The 24,814-nt window shown below is 42.6% G+C and overlaps 2 protein-coding genes and 1 long non-coding RNA gene across 4 annotated transcripts; 1 reads left to right on the top strand and 2 right to left on the bottom strand.

The window, feature by feature from the left end:
* Window positions 1–6,696: 6,696 nt before the first annotated feature.
* Window positions 6,697–7,617, bottom strand: LOC137483913 (uncharacterized). Its single transcript, XR_011004673.1, has 3 exons — window positions 7,501–7,617; window positions 7,033–7,166; window positions 6,697–6,871 (listed from the first exon to the last, which is right to left on the bottom strand). It is a non-coding gene; the product is annotated as an uncharacterized lncRNA (long non-coding RNA).
* On the top strand, window positions 7,361–23,761 carry KDM8 (lysine demethylase 8). The gene is made up of 6 exons (XM_068207379.1): window positions 7,361–8,073; window positions 9,383–9,515; window positions 10,376–10,417; window positions 11,154–11,303; window positions 14,814–14,906; window positions 14,998–23,761. Exons 1-6 carry the CDS (start codon window positions 7,406–7,408, stop codon window positions 15,160–15,162), a joined length of 1,251 nt encoding a protein of 416 aa, XP_068063480.1. The 5' UTR covers window positions 7,361–7,405; the 3' UTR covers window positions 15,163–23,761.
* Window positions 16,792–23,994, bottom strand: NSMCE1 (NSE1 homolog, SMC5-SMC6 complex component). Of its 2 annotated transcripts, none has more exons than XM_068207381.1 (8): window positions 23,858–23,994; window positions 23,618–23,761; window positions 21,314–21,435; window positions 20,392–20,469; window positions 19,509–19,655; window positions 18,463–18,579; window positions 17,474–17,594; window positions 16,792–17,008 (listed from the first exon to the last, which is right to left on the bottom strand). In XM_068207381.1, exons 2-8 carry the CDS (start codon window positions 23,733–23,735, stop codon window positions 16,950–16,952), a joined length of 762 nt encoding a protein of 253 aa, XP_068063482.1. In that variant the 5' UTR covers window positions 23,736–23,761; window positions 23,858–23,994; the 3' UTR covers window positions 16,792–16,949. The 2 variants fall into 2 exon arrangements, with proteins under 2 accessions (XP_068063482.1, XP_068063481.1); XM_068207380.1 differs by having other exon boundaries at window positions 16,792–17,020.
* Window positions 23,995–24,814: the final 820 nt, after the last annotated feature.

Consider the following 24,814-nt stretch of genomic DNA (forward strand, 5'->3'; position numbering starts at 1 on the left):
GATTTCCTGACACAATTCAAGCAGGGACACCAAGCTACACAGAACAGATAGATGCTGGGCATTGCAGACAAAACCGAGACATAAGAACCTGATGGGTTTCTTTCCTGCATTTTCTTACAGCCTCCAATATTACTATAGTGACGCACAACACCAGAGAATATAATTGCTGTAGTGATTACTTACAGCCATTACATTAAGCTTTAAAATGCTCCTTTCAAATTGAACAATGTTTTTTTCAAAGTCAACAGCTGGTTCACAGCTTGAAAGCACCAGTTAAGATAAATTAAATTAAAAGTGTAATAAAATCACAGACTAAATTTAATTTTTGAAGCACATGCAAGCTCCAAAAAAGACTTTAAAATATCTTTCAAAAGCATCCACAGAAACAAAAGGCAAAACAACCAACAATTGTGGTGTGCAACAACTGTGCTCATTAATAAGAATGTGATTTAGGAACTGAGATAAATGTGTATATTTAGAGCACAAAACAAATTCATGTAGTATTTATAGCTCTAGTCCAGGGGATGAATCAAACACAAGTTTCAAATGAGATTTTTTAAATCTTGGGAGGAAGGCAAAAATGTTTATATTTATGTATAAATATTCTTCCTCTTAAGGTACCTAAATGTTTATGAAGTGTGGCTAATGAAAATTACATGTCCCAGCCCTTAGCACAAAAAGGGAATCTCATGTGCCCTCAAGATCAGTACAATGGCAGGAGCCTGCATCAGCTCTTGAAATGCACTAGTGGAACGACAGGTAAGCCTTACATTTCCAGAGCGTACAACATCACCTAAATGCCAAGACTTTCCTCCGGCCTGACTCTCTGTTTGCCACTGGGAGAACGTTGTTCACAATTCCAATGGCCTCTGCCTCACTAGCAATGAAGTGCCAAAGCTACACATCCATTCAGATAAAACAGAAAAACATAAAGGACCTGTGCCATCACTTCCTTCCTCATTCCTGTCAGGAAATCTTTCTACCTGCAGCAGTGTTCCTAACAGGCTGACTACAAGCCAGCTGTCTCTGTGCCTCAGACCTTCAGGCTGCAAATCAGCTGTTCAGCAGCTGACATCCTATGGCACTTGAATAAGAAAATGATAGAAGAATCAGGAATACATATTCTACCTTCTTCATCACAACAGGGTTTTCTGCCTCATGAGAAAGTCTGTTTCTCATTAATACTCATTAGCAATAAGAAATATCCCTTATAATATAATCCCTTCAGTTTTCTTTGCACCTGAAGCTATGAAGATTGTTTTAAAGGTTTGTTCTTGTGGTAGTGCATCTGCTTCACTCCTTCTTGGGCCGCAGTATGATCCAAGAAATGCTGGCTAGGCTTTAGCCTTGGCAAACAGCACCAGCGCCAAGCTCCTCTTGAGCTTAGCAGAAACAATGTCTGTTCCCAGGAAGTGGTGCTGTCTAATGAGCTCCTGTTTTTAACAAACAGCCTTGAAAACTTATTTTTCTTGCCTGAATAACAACCTGAGTGGAACAACATTTTTGTTATCGAAATGCCAAAGGAAGTTACCAACGTGAATTGCAGCCAGGATGAAAAATTACTGTGACTAAAGCCTACTCTCTTGCGACCCTATAGACAATGGTCCTGAATGAGACCCTTTGAACTCTCCTGGACTGCAGCAGGCTGCAACCAGCAACCTCCTTTTGAGTGGGGCCCCTCAGAACCAGTGAATTCTCGTTTGCTATATTCAGACAATCACTGCTGAATGACAAGACAGATCCTGGGCTGATGCCTCCACTCCTTGAGGCTCAACCCTTTGCCTGTTGAGAAGATGCAAAGGCATCCAGTGTGAATCCTTCACTGAATTCGAAGGGAACTTTTCACAGGTATATACCTTGTACATGGTGTTTAGGTCTCTGTGTGTGCAAATGTGAATATGCTATATAAAATGTACTATAAATGTTGCTCTCTTAAATTCTTAAGTTTAGATTTGTAAGTAAATTAGGCCTAGTAGTTACTGTTGCCTTATATAAATGTTAAATTAATCTTTTGTTAAATTGTTCAACGTGAGCTGTCAATGAAGTGTTGTTAAATTTAAAAGCTGTTAAAACCTTTGCGCCTAAACTGTTGGTCACGCCCCAGCTCAGTTTAGCAGAGAGGTCCATTCTGAACCTTGTGACTCAGCAGGAGAGTCTTCCTTATTCCTTTTTATCCTTATCATTTTCTACCCTTACCCTTTTTCCCCCTCCACCCCCCAGCCTTCACACAGATAATTCTGCAGTTGATTCTGGGTTTAGATTGATTTTAGACTTTAGTTTGCTTTTTCTAGTTCTTAAACCAAGTAGTAGTAACCTTGTGAACAAACTTTTTCATGCTTCCACTTTTATATTAAACATGCTTTTTCTGATACCTTCCGTGGTGATTCTTTAAACAACCTTAAAGCACCCATTCATGACAGCTGTAAAGATTTTATGTTTTCTTTAATGTTGAAGGAGCTGTCTGAACGTATTTGCAAATATGAAGGGGATTCAAGTTGATATAAGGAAAAAGAACTTTAAAATAGTCTAACTTACATAATTTCCATCCAGCAAAGGTAACTAAGGCTACATGTGTAAGCAATACTGTCTCAGTTGCATCTCAGCACTGACACATATGTCCCAGATGGATGTTACATAATGTTTTTGTAAAATAAGTATTTTCCAGTGATTTCTGAAAGTAGAACTGGGTGTGCTGATATAGCTTGCTCCAGAAAGAACACTGTGTGTCCTATACCCAAAGCAATGAGACGCATTCCAAACTGCCATGCAAAATGTCACCTTATCTCACTTAAAGTTATTTCATCTAGTAATATCAGGGAAATTACAACAATATGTTGTTCCACATGAAAGTACATGACAGCACTATTTGTGAGACCTGGCAGCTGCCACTCTTGGCCAAGCAGATGGCAGTGATAAAAACAGTTCAGGGAACGGGTTGATAAAGATATATCCATCATTACACTGTCGCTGCACATCTACACTCAACTCCAAGATACCATGAAAATACATGGCTGTGTTACTCTCCATCAGAAAGACCTTGCTCATTTGAGGAAAATTATGTTTAATAATTAATTCTGTAAATATTTTAATCAGAATTATTCATCTCCTGTTCAGAGGAACAGAAAAAACAACCTGGAAAGACATCCAAAATCTTTAAAGTGTGTTCACACTTTTGTTCTTGCAGAAGAGGAGACAGTCATTTCCTGTAAAGGAAAACAAAACTATGGATTTCATGGCAGCCATCAATTTATATTCCCATTTAAGTGCCAGAGGGCATCTTGGGTTCCATTTTCACTTATTTTTACCTTTTTTTTTTGCATGGGTGGGGAGGCACAGGGGCAATGGTAAGTGAGTATATTATGTATACTGCTCATGGAAGGTACCAGTCAACCACTCCTGGAAGCAAAAACAGCCTAAGCACTGGTGGCAGGGCAGCAGCAGTATCAGCCTGTCTCCACTTCATCCCTGCTCCTGGACACTGCCAACATTGACAGGCACTTACCTCAGTGATGGCCGGTGAAGGCACATGCCCAGGCATTCCAAAAGCCCTGGAAACGAGGGAACAGATCACCTTCCCTGGTACAGAATTACAGAATGGTTCAGGTTGGAAGGGACCACAGGTGGGTCATCTGGTCCAACCTCCCTGCTCAAGCAGAATCATCCCAGAGCACTTGACACAGGATTGTGTCCAGTACATTCTGGAATATCTCCAGTGAGGAACTTTCCACACCCTCTCCAGGCAATCTGTTCAGGGCATCTCACCCACACAGTGAAGTTCTTCCTCAGGGTCAGGTGAAACTTCCTATGCATCAGTTTCTGTGCCTTACCTCTTTTCCTATTGTTGGGCATCACTGAGAAGAGCCTGGCTCCATCTTTTTGCATCCTCCCTTTAAGGAGGGTATAAATTCCAAAGTGTCAGGCTGCCAAAAGGGCTATGGCATTCCTGAGGAGCTGAGCAGCAGCCTGGAGTCCTGAGAAAGAAAATCTTCAGTGTTACTTTTGTGCTCTGGATTGCTAGACATGATGTTGCACTGAAGAAGGTTTCATCTTTAACAAGAACTCCAGACAAGGCAACCCATCTGAGATGACTTCACCATTCACCACTGTAAGCAATTTACACGTCCTGACTTGTGTTTAGATATCTGGGGCATCTATTTAGCTTTTATTACTACTGGCCTCACACTCCTTCATAGAACATAACTGCTTTCTCTATCTGCTCAATCCAACAGCTGGCTAATCCTCACCAGACTTCTGCTACATTCACCTAGGGAAGAATCATAAATAAATATGTACAAGCAAGCAGATGTTGTCCTTTTAATAATTGATCCACCTAATACAAACATCCTACTTTGGACTTAAGTGGTGAACCACTAAGCATGTGTCTTGATGTAACTTTAATAAAATCAGAAAACAAATCACAGGACTTTGTTCATTAACTCGATTTAGCAAGTGAGGAACGACTGTTATAAAGGAGAATATTCTTATAAATAGAATTTTTTTAAAATTAAATTCTGGACAGGCCAAATACTCTTTGGCCAATACTCTTTTCAATGAAGACAAATGCAAGATACAGAGACAAATGCAAAAAATACACAGTGTATTTCTTTATACTTGGTGTAACTAATCACTTTTTCACCAGTGGCACACAAGGTAACATCAAGTGTGGGTCCTGGAATCTATGACTTTAAATAGAAGAGAGAAATACAGATGGTTTTATCTGTATACAGATGGCATTATCTCCCTTAATTGTGTGCCTGTTCATTTGGGTTTTTTTAAATAGATAACTTCTTTCTGAAAGTCCATGCTAGGAAAAAAGAGGTGGCTGGAGCATATTTAAAAATACATAGAATATAAAAGAGAACAAAAAGCAAAGACTATAACCCAGGAAGCAGCAGGGGAAGTCTTGGTACCAAGTTCTCTTCTATGCTTTAAGAGACACCTTTCTACAAGGTTGGGCAGTCTGCTTTCCACAATCTTTAAAAAATTTACTTATGATGAAAACAAGTTTTAGTGATGGTGGCATATTCCGTGGAACTCTTTTTCCCATCAGTTTTGGCAGGGTAGACACATGACAGTAATCTTTGTTCTTTGGCAGCAGGAATTAAATTCTCTCTTCTTGACCTAAAATGGAAATGTCTAGCACTGAAGTCGTACACTTCCTTGGTCAGCCAGCTCACACAAAACATCTGCAGTAGCTTACAGGCACTTCAAAACTAGCATGCAATATTGCAAGGTTATCTGCTCTGAGAGCTAGACTTCCCAATTCAGCATTTGCAAATCTGTTGGGTTTTTTTTCCCCAGCGAGGATAATTTCCACCAAGTTGCTAAGATGCAGCATGGTATTATGAGCTTTTAGTGGATTTTCCTCCAAGGCTAGAGGCCAAACACAGAAGACTCAACACACACCCTAAGACCTGAGCTTCATTAGCTCAGTAGATATACAGCCCCTTTAACTGCAATGACAACTCCCTGAAAGAAGTTTGTAGCCAGGTGGGGTCAGTCTCTTCTTCCAGGCAACCACTGACAGGACAAGAGGACACAGTCTTAAGATGCGCTAGCCAAGTTTTAGGCTGGACATTAGGAAGAAGTTCTTCACAGAAGGAGTGATCTGGCATTGGAATGGGCTGCCCACAGAGGTGGTGACCATCCCTGGAGGTGTTTAAGAAAAGTCTGGAAGTGGTACTCAGTGCCACGGTCCAGGTGACAAGGCAGTGTTAGGTCTTAGCTTCGACTTGATGATCTCAAAGGTCTTTTCCAACCTAGCTGATTCTGTGATTCAAGATTATTGATGCTGTATCAGAATTCAAACTATTGCAGCAAAACTGACTAGAAATAATTGTCTTCCAATGTATGCTCACAGAGGAACACTGAGCCTCCCTGAATACTCAAAAACTAAAATCACCTGAAGTGAAGCTCAGGTGATAAAGCTCATCATGGCCTCAATGCCCCACTGCTGTGCTGGAGATTACTTGTTCAGACTTCGGTGTTGTTTGAAATTCCAGAAAGAAAATCCTAATCTTCAAAGTGAAACTCATGAAAATATTTCTCATATTTAAACTACAAAAACTATTACTTAATGAGAATTGCATTAACTAACCTAAATGCAAATAAAAGTCAATGTAAATGGTTATAAAAAGTGGACAGTCCACAGACACAAGACTAACAACACTTGCTAGCATCCTAAATTGCAAATAATGAACACAGGGTCTAACAAGAAAATCTCCTTGCCACTTAAATACTTTCTCCTACAGCAGCATAAATTAACATTTAGCAGTTAAGGAGAAAATACTGAATGAAGGTGCTAAAATCACACTGTCACAGAAGGAATTTAAAATGCCAAGAGAAAGGCAGTCAGAAGACAGGCAATAGACAGGCCAACATGATAAGCAATGCACAAGCCTGAAGTGTGAGAAGTGTGAGAGCAGAAGCGATCATTTCGAGGAGACAGCTGGGGGGCAGGAGGAGAGCCACCACCAGCAGCAACAGAAGGATTCAGATCAACTTTTTTTTCCTTTTTGGAAAGCACTAGTGACTGAGCATGGAACAAAGAAGAGAGAGTGTCTGAGTACAGAAAATGATGATTTTAACTTTTTCTGTAAATTAGGATTTGTCTCAAATCCGAAGATTTCAACCCTAACTAGGAGCTAAAAATTCCTCTTTTTTTTTCTTAAGGTGGTTTAGTTTGGTTCACCATATTAAAACATTCCTCAGTTGCCGAATTTTAAGCAAAATATTATTTTGCCTTTGCATTCAAATATTAAGTCCTGAGAACGTTCAGGGCACATTATCAAAGCAAGCTGAGGCTCAGTGATGCCGTGCCCAGCGCGTTAGAAAGAAGACTTTCGTGCATATCCCATGCAGAAAGCACGTCCTGTGTGCAGGTTAACACCAAGCAGCTGAGCTAGCGGGAGGACACGGGCTCGGGGCCGCGCTGGGCTCCGCTCGGGCTCCCCGAGCGCCGGGCAGAGACGTTTCTTTGCAGCACAAAAGGTCAGCTGGGAAGAGCGCATCTCCCTTTCCCCCAGCACTCACCGCCTGCGCTCCGCTGTCCCGCGACCGGGACTGAGAGGCTTCCCCAGCGCAGGCAGCCACCTCCTCACGCCGGCCCTCGGTGAACGGCCGGAGAAGAGACCGTGGCCTTCACCGCGTCTATGGGCTCCCCTTTGCTGCGAAAGCAGCGCCGATCACAGTCACGCAATTCCAGCTGACTCGCTGGTCAAGTCATCGGTAAGAACGACAAGACCGAGCTTCGCCGGTGCGACAGAAGCCCCGCTCCGGCGCGGGCAGCCCGACCGGCCTCCGGGCGCCGCCTCAGCCCCGGCCCCGCGCCGCCCGCGTCCGGCCCCGCCTCAGCCCCGGCCCGGCCCGACAGCGCCGCCTCGCGGACGTCGGCGCAGGCGCGGCCATGGCGGCGGCCGGCAGCGCGGAGGGCGCGCGCGACGGCCTGGCGCTGTGGGCCGAGGTGCGGGCGCTGCTGCCCCACGCCGAGGATGGGCTGACCTTGGCGCTGAGCGGCGAGGTGGAGGACTGCGTCCTGCCGCTGCTGCGGCGGGCTCGCGCGCTGCTCTACGGAGCGGCGGGCCGGCCGGGGACGGCAGCGGCAGCGGCGCTGGAGCGCCTCAGCGACGTCCTGCGTGACTACTCCTGGGAGAAGCTGAACGCGGGGCCATGGAGGGAGGTCGGCAAGGGCTGGCGCCAGGTCTACGCCTACGGCTGCCTCTTCGGGGCGCTGGCCGAGGTGGCCGCGGGCCGCCCGCTCGCGCGCGCCGTGCGGCTCTGCGACCTGGGGCTGCTCATGGGCGCCGCCATCCTGGACAACGTCCTGGCGCGCCTGGCGCGCGCGCTGCAGCCGCACCTGCCCCGCGCGCAGGTAGCGCCCGCCCCCCGCGCTGAGGGGCAGCGTCCGTCGCGGAGCGGCCGGCTGGCACCGCCGCCCGCCGCGCAGCCGGAGGACGCCGTTCCGCGCCTTCGCTGTCCTTCGCTGCAGCACTTCAGAGACAACTACCTCCTTCCCCAGCGGCCTGTGGTCCTGGAGGGCGTCATGGACCACTGGCCGTGTATGAAGAAGTGGAGGTGAGAAGTAAATTCCTTCCCTGTCCAAGTAAAGACACGATCGTTCCCTGTGTTGGGTATCTTGATGCTCGATAGTGCAGCAGACCTTCACAGGCGATGGATACCGTGGGCAGTGCATTTTGCTAGCAGCACTGTCCTACTGCTCTGTGGAAGTCGCTTCTCAGATGAGGGAAGCTCTTCATAGCGTTCAGAGCAGGTGCTGGTCTGTCTCGGGGCCAAGGTGACTCTTTGACCAGCCTCTGACTCTTCATGGGTGAAGGCCACCCTCTGCCGTTCCAGCCTTCAGCCGTCCCAGGAGCCCAATGGCACCACCTGGGAACTCACGAGAAGTGCACATTGCAAAGTGCCAGTGAGCTGCTCACAGCTCAGGGGATGTGTCAAGCACACACATCAGTGGTTTTTACCCCTTGGAGCTTGCTGATAACTACTGCAATAGAAAGTGAATTTCAGAACCAAGAGTAAGCATGGTTGTCTTTTTCTTTAATAAGTCCAAACACGGATGTTTGTTCAGTGTTGTGTTTGAGTGTTGAGTTTCAGACACCACTGTGCGGGACTGAGTAACAGCATTGTGCTGCCTGGTTAATGTATGCAATGGTGCCCACATTTCCAACACTGGGCATCACATATTTGTGAGGTGAAGGTCATGATTCCCCAGAAAAGGAGGAAAATCACTCATGCTTAGTTTGAGTAATTGCTTTACTTCAACAACCAAAGGTAAAATTAAGTGCACACACTTGTTATGTCATAGAGATTTTATTCATTTTTGACGGAAGGTACTGCACTGGTTAACTTTAGACACTTAACAAGATTAACTTCTCAGTTTAATTAATACCGTTGTCCATGGAGAGATGTATTTCACTCATCAAACTAATCCCTCTAGCTACAGTTGGAATGGGTATTATTGGCACCTGTATAGACACTGACAGAGAGTTGATCTAATATTACTGAGTAAAAGATACAACATTTTATCAAATGTGGCAGCAGGCAGCAAAAAGATTGGCCATCTCTTGCCAAGAGACAGTAACAGCTTAAATCTTCTTAGTTTGGAAGGAAACAACTGAGGCAAACAGGCTTTTAAACCAAAACAAAACAGACAGTTGTGGGGTCATGTAGACACAAACCTGCCTGCTGGTTTCCTTTTTGCTTGCATTCTTTTATTCTGACTTTTTCTTCTGGTTGGTTTGGTTTAGACAGGAGAAACTCAGGGTAGTAGAATTTTATTACCCAACAAGATTCATTTGGATTGATTGCTTTATATTCAAAATCAGTAAGAGTAGTATAGAAGGTAACGGAACTTTCTTTATTTCAGTGTGGACTATTTCTGTCAAGTCGCAGGGTGCCGCACAGTCCCCGTGGAGTTGGGTGCTCGGTACACAGACGAGGAATGGTCTCAGCAGCTCATGACTGTCAGTGACTTCATCAGCCAGTATATAATGGATGAGGTCTGTTACACTCGTTTGTTTCATTTCCAAACACAGCACCATGGTACTGGTACAGACAGCAAACCTACTCAGAGGTGGTATCAAGGGAGGGGGTGTGCTGTAAGCACAGCTTTGAATTAAAAGGTTTGACATATTTTCAAGACCTGAAGCTAGGAATAATTATTGCAACAATGGGTTTGATTTTTACCTATAATCAAATGTATAGTAGCTGGAATTTGATTAATATATACACACATACGTAGCAAAAACCTGACTGGTGGAATCTAAGAATAAGGGATCCTCAGCCAGCAGTGTTGTTCCTCTTTCTCATTAAACTGCTTTCTCATTAAACTGAGATTTAGGATTTACAAACCATGAGGCAGAAAAATACGAAGTTAATTAGCATCTGGAATGTCCTTTTGCTTTCACAGGTGAGGATCCCAAGCCCCCATTTCTGTTTCCTGGCCTTCTGGCAGGAAGGACTATGTACCATAGCAAATTCATCTGTGGTACACCCTGGAATAGAGTATGGAAGTAGTTCCAGAGTGTGAAGGAGAACTGGTCTGTGTGCCAGCAGGGTCTGGCTAGAAAGATGCAGCATATTGTCAGCTGTCAAGACTCCACAGGGAGTCTCAGCTTCCTTCAGTAACTCAAGCTGGATGGTTTATTCATTGTAGAGACACACCTACACTCTCACAATTTCAGTGGAGCTGTAAGTTGCTATTTCTGAAGACACCTTATACTGTTGAAGTAGTTATATATAGTACTCTGAACAGGACACTGGAATTTACTGTAAGTAAATTTTATTCACCTCTAAGTAAATTAACTCACTGTCTTACCTGTATGTTACTGTGTTTTTTCTTTCTCTGCTTTCATTTCAGAACAATGTAGGATACCTTGCCCAGCACCAGCTTTTTGATCAGGTAAAACTGAGTGAATGTGTTTATATTCCTACAGTCATGTAGCACAAGTTGTCTCTCAAGATGTTGACTGTACTAGATTGAAGGGCATATGGAGAATTCGCAGTAATTCTTAAGTTTCTATTCCCATGATTTGAAGGAACAGAGGGAGAAGTTTGTTCCGTTTGGCTACAAGTCATAGAAACAAAACCCTTTTGGGATGAAGACATTCAATCCTAGTGCTGTTTCAGTACAATGTAGCATATACTTAGGGGGATATCACCTGGAAAGCCCCTTTCGTAAGTAAGGGAAGAGATTTGGACAGAAAAGTTTTCAACATTGATATGTTTACCATAATCTGAAATGTCATTTCAGTTTACCAGAGCTTATGTTGGTGGGAGACATAAAAAATAATTTCTCAGAGAAGCAAGCTTAGTATAGATCAGCTGCTCCTTTTCCATGAAAAGCAAACATTCTTGTGGGTGTCTCTGATTTCTGCAAAAGCAAAGGGCCTCTGAAGAATGAGGAAACCCTTTTCTTTCTCCCGCTTCTCCTTCCAACAGAGTCTGCTCACTAGAACAGAAAGTTTGAGAACATTTCCTACAGATTCCTAGCAGGTCAGCTACTTTTCTCCTACTCTTGCTGGACCAGCCAGTCATTTGTTTTCTTTGCATCCAGCCTTGCTCATCTCTTCTATGAATTACATATTTTGGCAAGTCAGCACATACCCTTTTTAATGTTTCTTTCTTTGTGCAAATAGATTCCAGAACTGAAAGAAGATATCAGTATCCCTGATTACTGCTGCCTGGGGGAAGGGGAAGAAGATGACATCACCATTAATGCCTGGTTTGGTCCAGGAGGCACAATCTCACCTCTTCATCAGGATCCCCAGCAAAATTTTTTAGCCCAGGTATGTACTCTAGTTACTCTACACACGCCATTAATGCAATACTTAGAGAAAATGTTTATGGTGTGTGTTAGAGACAAGGGGAGCAGACAACTTGAACAATCGAAGGATAGAGAACATGCAGATACTATTTTGCTTCTTTATTGCATTTGTCACTACTGCAACTTAATACTGAATGTAATCTTACAGACCATAAGTGTTGCTCATTGAGAGACCATTACTTACCCTTGTTTTACAGATGATAGATAGAAATCACAAGAAGCAGCTTTTCCAAGGTCACATGGAATTTGTAACAGAGTTGGGAAGAATCTGGATCCTGTCATGTTGTACTAAGGAGTTTCTTTTTCTGGTGTTGTGGTTTGAGCCCAGACAATCCCCAAGCCTCGTGCAGCCGCTTTCTCATCCCCCAACCAGCAGGATGAGAGAGAGAATGGGGAGAGTAAAAGCTAGAAAACTTGTGGATTGAGGTTTAAAAAGCAAAAACTGTGCATGTAGGCAAAGCAAAACAAATAATTACTTGACTGCTTCCAGTGGGCAGGCAGGTGTTCAGTCATTCCCAGGAGAGCAGAGCCCATCATGCTTAACAATTACTGGGGAGGACTAACACTGTCACCCCAAACATCCTCTTCTTCTTTCTTCTTTCTTCTTTTTCTTCTTCTTTCTTCTTTTACTTCTTCTTCGTCTTCTTCTTCGTCTTCTTTGTCTTCTTATTATTCTTCTTCTTCTTCTTCCCCCATATACTGAGCATGATTTCGTGTAGACTGGAATATCCTTTGGTCAGTCAGTTTGGGTCACCTGTCCTGGTTGTGTCTCCTCCCAGTCTCCCAGGCACTCCCAACTTCCTTGCCAACATGGCAGTATGATAAGCAGAAAAGGCTTCAGGTCTGTGTAAACCGTGCTCAGCAATAACAAAAACATTTCTATATTATCAACCCTGTGTTCAGTACAAATCCAAAACATAGTCCTATAACAGCCACTGGGAAGAAAATTAGTTCTACCCCAGCCAAAGCCAGAATTTCTGGAAAGCAAGGTTTTGAGGTGGACTTAGGTACATACTTTAGTCTCTTTCAGGTTACCCAGTAAAATATTCATACATGCAGTGAAATGGGAATTAAAACTTGTACTTTGACATAATTTCTGCTGAGTTCCTCTTGGTAGGCTTTTTGATGATGACTTTTAGTGCAGAATAACCCAATAAAATATTGGGGCCTTTTGTGGTAAGCACTGAACAGGTCAAAGGGATTCTTCTGGATCCAAGCAGTTGACCACTGTGAATCTTTGAACACTGGGAGGTGTTTTGTTTACTGAAGGAGATTGCTGTCCCATCAGACTCTTAAAAAAAAAAAAAAAACAGGCTTACACTTTCACACTTTTCCAGCAGGATTGTGACATTACTTTCTACTGATGGTTATTTATGGGTTGAGCCTTAACTTCTCTGCCTCATTTGTATCTTGCTAATCTATGTTTTCACTTGAAACTGAGGCTTAATTCAGGCCTTCCTATAATGTTTTTTTACAACTGCTGTGCAGCTTTGTATGGATTGTATTTCTTTTGCGTGCTACCTGCTCAGCACACGCATACAGCTGCATTCTGAAAGTGAAGTACTGTACTATTCATGCTATATAAAGCTTGAGGGGATTTTTTTTCTTGGTGGAAGAAAATTTTATAGGAGCTGTTGGACTGGGAAAAGATACTTCCCTTACAAACCTCAGAACTTGTTTTCTTCTGCCTGAAAAAATGGGAGATTATCTGCCAGTGCTGTGAAAGAGTCTTTGTAATCTGGCAGCTTTCAGTTGAAATTGCCGTACTTTGTTGTCACTGAAAGGGTATCGGGGACAGACAAAGGTGATACAGAGACTCTATCATCAGAAGGCATGAAAAAGCACTTTATTATTAGAAATCCACAGTTCTTATAGAAACAATGGTGGACCTAAGACCTGATTGGCCTTTAGGAATCTTCTCTTATCTGTTGGTCAAGAAGGGACAACCCCTACTTGTAAAGATCTTTGACAAACAGAGATTGCCTGCCAGGTGCAGAGATTGAGATAATAATTGTTTTAATTCTTTCTCTGAGCTTTCTCACAGCTTCTCACAGCTTCCCAGGAAAATCCTGGGAGAGCTATGTCTATTTCTGTTTCTCATATGTGATTACCACACTTTGTGATGCCATTCAAACTGTGGCTGTGGAGTACAGGAAGGCACAAGCGCAAGTAACAAAATGAAATTATCCTGGCTGGTAGCTGGTGCTGAGATCATAGTTCTTCCATTACATAGAAAAGCAATCTCTGGAGATTCAGGCTATTGCCCATTAACTGGTGCCTGCCATCTTATAATATACAAGGTCTTAATCCAGTGAGGCAAGTGAAGGAAGGAGGTGTTAACAGCTGATGGCAGTCCCAAAAAAAACCTCAAGCATTCAGAGAACATGTTGTTGGAGCAATAACCAGTATTTTTGTCACTTCCATATGTCGCCAAAAATACCATGTAATACTTGGTTCTTTAGCGAGCTAATTAATATCTTTAATCCCTTTGGGGTATGGAAAACATCCTAAAAATACATGCACAGCCAGAGTTACATAGATCAAGTAGTTTAATCAGTGATAGTGAAGAGCAGGATAGGGCAGGAGTACTTGGTACTTGTCCAGTCTGTAAAATACATTTACGTGATATCCTTGAAAGCAACAAACTCTAAATAGCTAGTATGACAGCTTTGGCGTTGGTAAGATTTCAGGAAATCCTGTTCTGTTATGCGGAAAGGGATGTTAAGATAGAGGAAAAGCAAGTTGGTTAAGAGTAGTTGGGTAGCTACTCAAGGCTGCTGGGATTAGTCAGAGTACCCACAATAGGACAGTTTGCAACGAGTATGATCATGCCTAGCTCTTGCGGTGGACTGGAATGCTGGCACAAGGAGTATGAATCTTCACCCTAAACCTTCTGTTCCACTGGTATCAGCGGAGGACTCAGCTTTGACTCGTTCACGCTGCCACATCTTGACACCAAAACTTGCAGTTCATCTAGCATTCAGGGAAGCCAGGCCACTCGCCTTACAAATTCTCATTTCAGCACTCCAATGAAAGAACTGGTTTAATGATGACACAGAAATAAGAGTTTGAGGGGTATATGGAAGCTTAGTAGTCACTGTGCAAGTACCTCTGCCTGTTGATGTGAATAGCAACGAAGGTTCAGCCTCCTTATTCTCAGTTCTTATTTCTAGCTATGTAGAGCCCAAATAATGATGTATAAATTGGGCACCTTGAACTCTGAATTGAAAGCAATCTGGTTAAAGGCATTTCCTTGCCAATGGTATTTCAAATTCTTATCTACTCCAAGGGAAGAGGTACTTGAATTTCAATAGCCTGATTCAGCTTTATATTATAGCAGTGTCTATTACTAACAATAATTATGTTCCTTGTAATCAGGTATATTTTACTGTTAAATGCCAGCTATGGCCCACAGCTTCCAGTAACGTGCCAGTTAGTGACCAATGGAAAACATTTATTTTATTATATACAGGTATTTGGAAGAAAGTATATCCGTCTCTATTCACCACAAGATTCAGAAAACCTGTACCCCCATGAAAGCCAAATTCTTCACAACACTAGTCAGGTAAATAGTTGCCTGAAATTTTAATATCAGTAATGTTATCAAATCATATTTCAGTAAAGACATTCTTCTGATGATTCTTTGGTTTTTATAGGTTGATGTGGAAGATCCAGACTTGGTCAAGTTTCCAAATTTCACAAAGGCTGCATTTCAGTCCTGCATTCTGATGCCTGGACAGATTCTGTTTATTCCAATTAAATATTGGCACTACGTGCGATCGCTTGAGCTCAGCTTCTCTGTTAGTTTCTGGTGGTCATAGTCCTGAAATGTAGTCCTGAAATGTAGTCAGCAACACTGAAATCAAATTAAAAATCAGGCAAGTAGCATCTCTCTCTCAGGAGAGGTTAGAGGTGGAGCAAAACCAAAACCCAACAAACTCTTGCTAAAGCATGGAGAAGTAGTAACAAGGGGTAAGTGGAAAGATGATGTTGTAGTCACTTCATTTTTGTAGATGTTTCTAATAACTCCTAAAGACTATATGTTAGGTCATTGTCCTGTGTGTGCATCCATCAGAAACAGCCTCTGTACGGGCACTGCCAGGGCTCTGCCTGAGCCTCTGTCTGAATGACCAGGTCAGTGTTATTGTCTACTTGGATTTAGTAACACTAAACCCTGGAGTTAGCTAGAGAGATGGTGCTACCTAATGGTTCAGTCCATTAAAGATTAAGCTAACACCAAGCAAGGTTCTGGTCTCCTGCATGGAAAAAGTTGTTCATGTCCTGGTTCTGGCCAGGATAGGGTTAATTCTTGCAGTAGCCAGGAGGGGCATGGCCCAGACCCAGAGGTTATTTTGTACCACCTCTGCCTGCCACTGCTGCAGGCCTGGGGCAGGAAGGGGCTCCTTGGTCTCTTAGTGACTGAATCTTGTGAATCTTTTTGTGTGAATCTTTTGTCTCTCTTGTACACTGTTATTGATATAGTTGCTATTACTACTCATTTTCTTATTCCATTGCTGTTTCCAGTAAATTGTTCTTATTGCAGCTCATGATCTTTATCTTTTGGACCTCCCAATTCTCATCTCCATGAGGGGAGAGGTAGGGGGAGGAGGAAATGAGCAAGCATCTCATGGTTGGAAGTGTTTTAGTGGGAAGACTAATTTGGAGAGTACCATTTCTAAACCACATCATGTTAAAGCCTAGAATATAACTGAAGTTAATCCATAGTTTAATTGCAGTTAGATAACCTGAAGTTTAATTATACTTTCATTAACCATCATCTGCCACAGCCCTTCTGCTGTGTCATACATCTCTACCAAGGACAGGAATGCTGCCATTTTAGTCTGGTGTCTGGCAATAGCCAGCCCTTGGCTCCTTTCCTCTTAAAGGAAAAAGCATCCTTACTTAAAACTGGAGACAGAAGTGCCAAGACTAAAAACCTAAAGAATCTCAGTATGGTAATGTTTTCAGCAGTTTGCAGACATAAGCTAACATTGCCCCAAGTCCTGTCCTACTGCTTCCCAATCCTTCTGTGGCAATCTTCCCTCCTTACAGAGCACAGCTGCTCATGACAGGGCCTTACATCAAGACAAATTCTTCTGCATCTAAAGAAGGGACAAAACAGAACCACAGTGCCAAGTAGAAGTGTTCCAACTACAGCCCTAGGTCAGAGACTGAGCCAGCTGCCTTGCACACACTGCACTGATTTTTCACCTGCTTGACATGCTACAGCAGGTGTCATTTTCATTGTGCAACTGAATTTGTACTGTTCCTGTACAAACAGGGAGCACTTGCTGAGAAAGGCTTCTTTCAAGAGTTCAGCTGCATATATCAGATTGCAGGACTGACTAAAACATTTGCATCTTTCATCCCCAAACATGCACTGAGAGTCCCAACCCAAGAATATGGAGAATTACAAACACAAAACAGCCTCCGAGAAAGCTGTGCAGGCATTACTGTGAACAGGAACATCAATGATAATTTCATTGTAAGATTCTTAGAACTTTAGAAAATTGAGTACACTGAGCACTTACTAATGAATACAATACAGTCTGGCTGTTCTGCCAGAGTGGAGGCAAACAGATGTCACTGACATCAAGTTTTACTGGCATCATCTAGTGCCAAGAGTGGAGCTCTGTGGTAAGTCTTGGCAGCCCATCCGACTCACACCTGTAAAGAGAACTAAAGGAAGGTTAATGGACAGCACACACAAAGAAGATAATATTGTATAGCCACCTTTTCTGAAATGCTTTGTATATTCCTCTGTTGCTGTTCACAATGTCCAATTTCCCTGGACAAATGGAGGAATTCCATAGAGATTCTTAGAAGCTCGGTATTTCCAGAAGTTTTAGTGTCATGGGTTGTGTGTGCCTCTATTCCTTCCCTCCTCCCCCCATCTCCTAAAGGTAGTTATAAAAAAATATGCACAGGATCTGCTAATGCCCCTGTGGCACTCTTTGAGCACTGTGGGGGCTCAATGCTGCCTGTGTGTGGTTTAGTGTCTGAAACATACCACTGAAGTCAGAAATAGCTGATACTCACAGTTATAAAAAATACAGGCAATGCCACTGAATATCACAGCCCATTTCCTAGTATTATTACATTCAGTTTTTTAAAAAATACATTGCTTAGTACCTGGGGTGTCACAAGACCAGAATTCATTACACTTGGGACAGCGGTGTTCAGTCTGGCCTCTGAAGTACTTTCTGACACAAGGTAAGTGCATTCCAATTCCACAGGATTCACATACTTGGCTCTGAAATTAGGAGTGTTGATTCATAAAATCATTCTAAAACTGTCCTTCAATTCAATTGAAAGTTGTTACGAAGAGCAGCAGATACGCAACGCTTTGTTCCAAAGGATGGTTCCCACAATACAGGTGGTAGACACACTCAACAGTCAAAGCTGGTAAATGGTTAAAGGAGATCTTTTTCTGTAAAGTAGGAAATACTATTTCCCTATATGGACAAAATTTAGCTTGAAAGACAACCATTTCAGTGCAATAAAGTAGAGTAAGTGGGGTGGAAAAAGTAACATGGAAGCCTGTTATTTGGGCAGATCAGAAGATGGAGGCTCCCGGAGCAAGAAAATGTAGCAGTTTTGCAATACGAATCCAGGCTGTAACTACTTAAGCAAGATGGAACGGGTAACATCCCAGCTATCAAAACACAGTGCTTTAGCACGCTCTACATAGCACACATGTTCCTTAAGAGGTCCAAACACAAGCAATTCCTGAATTAAAATCCCAGGACCTAGAATGAATGTGTCACATAATGATGTCTATTGGAAAGGCCCAAAGAGGACACTGCTAACACCTCACTGCTAAACCTCTTTCAGCATCAGGAGTTCATCTCTAACATGCTGGATTGGAAAGCCAGACAGCACAACCATGTTCCTCATTGTAGGAGTGCACTTTTCCAATTTTATACTTGGAGACAGTGCTCCAAGACAATTTTTTTTCTAAAGACAGAAGATAGAATGCCTAAAATGAAAAAAAAAAAATTTTACAAAATGCATGAGCACCATGACCAGATTACAAGACCAAGATTATACCCAAGGGAAAGCATCACAAACCTCAGCTATGACCATGCAAGTCCATTGGCTGAGGTGATAAAACATGTTACCTGGATAGCGAGGCTCTGACAGAGGTTACATTTCCTTGCCACATCCTGGTAGTTGCTGAGAATGTACTGTTCCATCTCAATTATGCAACGAGTATGCAGAGTATATTCTCCATTTTTCTAAGGAAACAAGTGTTGAGATGAGGAGTTTGTTTTAATTCCTTTTACCTTTTTTGACTTTGCTAACCACCTGTTAACAAGCCACTTTTTTCTACCATCATGAAACCAACATGCTGGTACAATGCAATGCCAGAACACTTTTGAAATGGCTGAACTCCTTTGTTTAGAGAAGAATAAAAATCCCACACCTTTAACAGAGATATAGTCCTTGGAAAGCATGGATGAGCAAGCATGCGCTCCTTAATAGAGGCATGCTGTTTTGGGATCCTCCCAAAGAAGATGTAAGGGGAAATTCTCCCATCTTTCAACAAAATCTAGGCATTTCCTGCTTGATGTATCTTTGGAAATATCTGTCAAATCAACTCAACGTGTAAGTAACTGTGTGGCAGCAGGTTGAAGATCTATGATGCAATGACTCCAGCAGAAAAGGGATTAAGGGCTCACTTAGCAAGCAACTGCAGTATCCACATGGTCAGTCCACCATGGTCAACATGGTGAGTTCATCTCCACTGCTCCCTCATGAAATAAAACAGGTGTAACCATGTGCTCAGTGACTCATGCATTTCTGGTACAGGAGTTTTTAACATGTTTGGCCTTACTCATTTTCAGGAAATTCTAAATGTAACTAACAGCACTGATCACTCTGAAGAGCTTTCCCCAGCTCTTGTTCCAGGTTGAAGGATGCTGTGCTCCCACCTGGCTCAGGTACAAGAAACTGAAAGCATATGGTCTTTACAGACCTACCCAAAGAGTTTTTCCATTTAAGTCTACTTCCTTTTCTGCAAAAATCACTGAAGCAGCAATAAGCATGGGTGCCATAAGACCAATTTTGCCATCATTCATTCAAGAAGAGCTCCAGTCTCAGCTACCACATCCATAAGAACAAGGTAGCTGAACGCATTGAACTAAGAACACTTGAATACAGTTACCTCAGAGAGCCACTTATCCTCCACAAAAACTTTCAGCACTTGTTCTGCTTCCTTTTTCTTCATTTTCTTTATCCTAAGTTGGTCAGCCAAGTTTAAAATATCTGTAGATGAGGCAAAGCCGTTTTCTGATAAAATTATTAGGTCCATCTACAGGAAGAAACATTACTAAGTATTAGAAATACTGCAATTAGGCAGACACACCTTACAGTAATACAGTGCTGATATGCTTTTTTTTGCATCCATGTATGTGAGAGATACTACAGTATATGGCTTGAACCAGAATTGTTAAACAAAGGCCAAAAGCTGAAACAATCATTGTCCTGTCCCCTTGACAGTTTTGATCTTTGCCAAGAAAATGTTTCCACAAATAGAAATACATATGCTGCCTAAATGAAGCTGCATTCAGGGACCCCTGGCCACACTTGGTGGTGACAGATCCATTTCTTTTTATCTGCTCTTTGTCAAAGATCTTTTGAGGAAAAACCTCAATAACCATAGACAAATGCAAATCAGCAAATTAATTTTGTATGTTACTAGCATTAAAAACTACTGTATATTACTAAACTACTGAATCCAGTGAAAAACTCAGCAGTCATGACTGAAAATCCTGAAGAAAGTTGCTTGCGTAACTAAAAGTAGGCATGTCTTGTCCCTAACCCAGGGAGCCCTTCCCTGGTGCTGATCTTGCCTTACCCATAATTGACTTACAACAGCAAATCATTACTTGCACATACTTTCATCCCTGCCCACCCCACCCATTTGATCTCAGATAAACTTAGATAAAATGGCAACTACTTCTTCAACCACATTTCCATTTCCATTCATTTTTAGATGAGAGCTTCACAAATAATATGATTTACTAAGTGATAACTGACATACTTACTGTTTTTCTGAACAATTCCAATTCAATTTCTGTATAGTCAGATGCCATTTTAGTTACTTCAGTTTCTGCCAAATTCACCTACAAAAAAATAAACTGATATAAAGTGCCGATGTAGTTTCATATCAGAAACTGTAAAAAAAAACCCTGAGGTTAAGAATACATGATCTTCCAATTAATATAAATGTTAGCTCTTTGAGGGGCACTTGATGGTATTCAAGTTCTTTCTTTACAATCCCTCATCTTCCAGCCACAAATTCTCTGGCGCTTCCTGTGCCCAGGCAAAGCCATTCCACAACACAAGCTCCCAGAACTGACACAGAGTGCTGCAGCAGAGCTGACACATCACAGGTGCTAGATAGGTGTGGTGCTAGACAGCAGCAGGAACTATGTTATCAGTCACCTTTTTTTTTTTTACTGTGAAAACCAGTTGCCCATGTTTTCTACTCTTATTGCACATGCTACTACTATTAATTATTAGCTCAACTTAAGTGGAAAAAGGAAAGGTTAAAAGCAGCAGCTAATGTTAGAATACCTTTTGCATGGTCTTCTGAAATTACTAGATAACCTTCTCTAACATGCACATTGCAGATCACCTGGGGAAACAACTTATAGGCTACTCCTCAGCAACCCTTTCATGCTAGGTAGATTTTTGAGTGGGAGAAAAAGAAAACTGATGTTGGATGATGTTGGACAGCTCTCTGTGTTTTCTAGTTTAAAATTCTGTCTCAGGAAAGAATGTCTCCTGTAGAAAAGAAATCTCACTTCAGCACTTAAGCAATGTTTATGCTAAGTAACTCCAACACTGCTGTCATCCTTGCTGCCATGTCGTATTCCCATACACCTGGGCTGTGACAGCTTATCCTCCCAGCAGCTCCTGCAGCCACTGCCAGCCCCATGCAAACACAGCACAGCAGGTACCTACTACAGCATAATGTGCTCTCCCATCGTCTTCTGATATTCCTTTCCGGATCTGCATAAACAAAGGCTGCAGGTGGCTATTAATAGTGCTGATGAAATCATCCAGTTTATCCTGTGCATAGTAAACTGAAAATGAATGAGAAAAGTCATACAGAGAAACAACACACAGAGAAAAGTCAAACAACTACACATCAAGCAGATCTTTTTATGTGAAACATTTTTTCCCAGGTAAAAGTGTTAAAACTGAGGCAGAATTCAAACATGAATTCAAACTGTTCTAGTCAGCAGACATATCATTTCCTTTTGCTGCTGTGTTGTGGCCTTCAGAGATGCTCAGCTCCTTAAAACTCAGTTGACAGAGTCCAGACAGTCTGCCTTGTTGCAGGGAACCCATAGCACTAATCCAGTAATTACAGTGACCTGAACTAAGCTGAATTGAAAATAAAATATGATTGGGAAAAAATATCATGCACAATAGAAAAATACACTGACTTGAATTCCTTTATACACAAGGGATTTCTTGTTGCTGTATGCTCTGTTTCACAAATTAATGGCACATAAGTGCTCAAGTTACATATCAGAAAACCTAAAATTCTAGTGTTGTAGAAACACAAGAAATATCTTGAGTCACTTTTTTACAAACCAAGCAAATACTAGCAGCAGTTTTATAATAGACATAATTAGAATAGACTTTGCAGTCGTTCTGTGGAAGAGTATACAATCGTTCTTGCCTGCACACCACCAGCACAAACCTCAAATCCATCCAAACCAAGACTTTGTCAGTGGTAACACTCCTGTTTACCTTCATCAGGCTATGGTTTAAAAACCAGAGCTAAGTAACGTTACAGCAGGCCCCCAGCCAGGTACTAAGTTACATAGACTCCATGCATTTACAGAAGGCTGATGGTTTCTTTATTAAGAAACCTATTGCTTTTTTTATACCCTAGTTCATTACAGGTACACCTAATTGGTCCTCTAATTAAAACACCATCACCATTGGCTAATTAAGAAACCACCATTTGGTAAACAAATCTCCACAACATATTCCACATGCTCACAATACCAAGTGCAGCAAGGTAAGATAAGAATTGTTTCTCATTCTTTTCTCTGATCTTCTCATAGCCTTTCCCAGGCATTGTTCTGGGAAAGCCTGTGCCTGCTCTCTGTGACCATAGAGCTGCTGCCACAAAGTAACAGCTCATAATTTTAGATAAATGATTAATGTCTCAAAAATCCAACCAGTTATCATGAAATTAATCCTGTTCCAGTCACAGGAGTCCCTCGCTTGCGTAAGAGCATTGGGCCAAGGTCCCGCTCCCAAACCACACTCATAGGATGCTCCCCCCGGGAGTTCCTGATTCTCATATACGAGACTCCTTCAGTGAACAAAGTCAACAAACAGCAAGAACGATAGTAAACTAAATACAAAGTTACGTATAATTTTGCAACCTACTCAGCCCCTGTCAGCAGGAAACACTGCACACAGCAGCCAGGTAGCTTTAGTGAGAGAGGGTAAGAGATGAAAGTTAACAGAATACTCTCTTGTATGACAGTTGTAACACTTTGATGTTAGATTTTAATGTTAAGTGGCCGCTCGAGTAGATCTTATGTGGGAAAAAAAAGGGATAAAAATTCTCCATAAAAAATGAACAGGGGTTAGAGAACACTCAAAGTTGCACTTTACAATTTTAGCATCTAAGAAGTAGGTCAAGCTACAGTTCCTGACTCAAGAGACATACAAATAGAATACTTCATTCTGACCTTAAATTTATGGGTGAGTAGGTACAAATTTACAGAAAATCAGAAGAGTCCCTGCAGAGTGAGTAGGCATGGCACAGGGACACTCCTAAGCCTAGTAGGAGCACAGCTTCCAGGACTTGGAATGGATAATACAGTGCAGGTGAGGAGGGAGAAAAGCACAGCAATTCACCAGGAAACCTTATCTCATCCTCACAGAAATGTTTTTGCAGCAGTCACTTCTCCAACAACACCTGGGAGAAATAACTGAAGTGCATTTACTTCAAGTGAAGGACTTCCAGTGTTAAAAATTATTTTTTTTAAATCATTTGCATGTATAACCTATAAACAACAACCTCGATAAAATAAAAAGTACTATATACGAATCTGGCCTGATTAGAAGTTAGTTTGCTTGTTGCTATATTATTTTATCTTTCAGGAAAGAGAGGGAATACTCATATCATTACAGTTTTTAAACTTTTTTTAGCTGGGGCATGCCCTTCAGAAATCAAATTATTTCCAAGCTGCAGCAGGAAAAAACTCAGTTCTTTCATCACCAAGACAGACACACCTTTATCAGTTTCACAGCAGTGCTGGTGTAATTTTCTGGCGTCTGATCCTTCTGTTATCCCATTAGACATCAGAACCTGCAAGAACCGTCGATGTGCATCTGTCATCTGAGCTGCCATCACAGTGTTTCACCAGGCTTCAAGTGCTGCAGGAGGTTTAAGCTGGAATTAATGCACATGTTAATGCAAATTAAGAATACAACAGTCCAGGTATACACAAGATTTCAATTAAAGTCTATTACATTGAATGAGGGCAAAAAAAGCAGATCCCAAGGTTGTCCTCAGAATGCAGAGGGTGACCAGCTCTGAGGTTCTGGAAGGGTGCAAGAGATAAAGTCCAACTAGTTTTAGCTGCAGAAAAAACAACCTAGGCATTGTGTCGTTGTCACCCAAAATCGGGAATAAAACTCCTTCTTAACACCAATGTAGTATTAAAAAGCAAGCAATACTTTACTGCAGCACTGGATACACAGGGGAATGACTCCTGCTTAACGTGCATAAATGGCTCAAGGTTATACACACAGTAGTCGCTTGAGTCTGCACAGTTAGTCTCAGCCGGTGCTCTTGGAGGGTCTTTAGGCAACCCTGGTGGTCACTTGAGCCTCTAAACTTCGACATTGATCTTCTCTATGCAGCGTGGTTTTCATCGAAGCTGCACAGCATGTTGCTGAGCAAACTGGATTGGGACGGTTTGACTGGTTAGGAACTGGAGTTGGAGAGCGCCCCACGGCCCACTCACCGCTACACAACGTCCCATTAACCGTCACGCTCCGCGCGGTATTTGCAAACCCGAAAACAACCGCGTTGGGTGACAAACACAACACCGTCTGTCATTCCACGTTAGATAAAGCTCCTGCTCCCCACACAGCCTGATCCGAGCACACTCACTCAGAGCGGGTGACTTTGCACAGAAAACAATCCTCTACAGGTTTCGAAGAACGCCTGAAGTATTAAGGGCAGCTCAGGAAATTCCCTGACCGCTGCACCAACCGACTGCCCGCTTCCGGCTGAGCTCCGGCCTCGGCGCTTCACCGCCCGCGCGGCCCCGGGCCAGCCGCAGCCCACGGAGGCAGTGCCCCGGAAAACCGCCCGGGCCGCTGGGCCGCTGGCCCCCAGCCCTGCCGAGACCTACCGGCTCCCCGGGGCTCCCACCACCCTCCCAGCGGCCCCCGCACCTGCCCGTGCCAGCTCAGCGACGG

Source organism: Anomalospiza imberbis, chromosome 16 (genome assembly GCF_031753505.1).
Source record: "Anomalospiza imberbis isolate Cuckoo-Finch-1a 21T00152 chromosome 16, ASM3175350v1, whole genome shotgun sequence".
NCBI lineage: Eukaryota > Metazoa > Chordata > Aves > Passeriformes > Viduidae > Anomalospiza > Anomalospiza imberbis.

Coding starts and splice junctions, on each gene's coding strand:
- KDM8 (XM_068207379.1), top strand. CDS start 7,406: ATGGCGGCGGCCGGCAGCGCGGAGGGCGCGCGCGACGGCCTGGCGCTG. Junction 8,074..9,382: donor CCGTGTATGAAGAAGTGGAG/GTGAGAAGTAAA, acceptor TCTTTATTTCAG/TGTGGACTATTTCTGTCAAG. Junction 14,907..14,997: donor TTCTTCACAACACTAGTCAG/GTAAATAGTTGC, acceptor TGGTTTTTATAG/GTTGATGTGGAAGATCCAGA.
- NSMCE1 (XM_068207380.1), bottom strand. CDS start 23,735: ATGGCAGCTCAGATGACAGATGCACATCGACGGTTCTTGCAGGTTCTG. Junction 19,656..20,391: donor TGGAATTGTTCAGAAAAACA/GTAAGTATGTCA, acceptor TTCTTCCTGTAG/ATGGACCTAATAATTTTATC. Junction 17,021..17,473: donor CTGGTCTTGTGACACCCCAG/GTACTAAGCAAT, acceptor ACCTTCCTTTAG/TTCTCTTTACAGGTGTGAGT.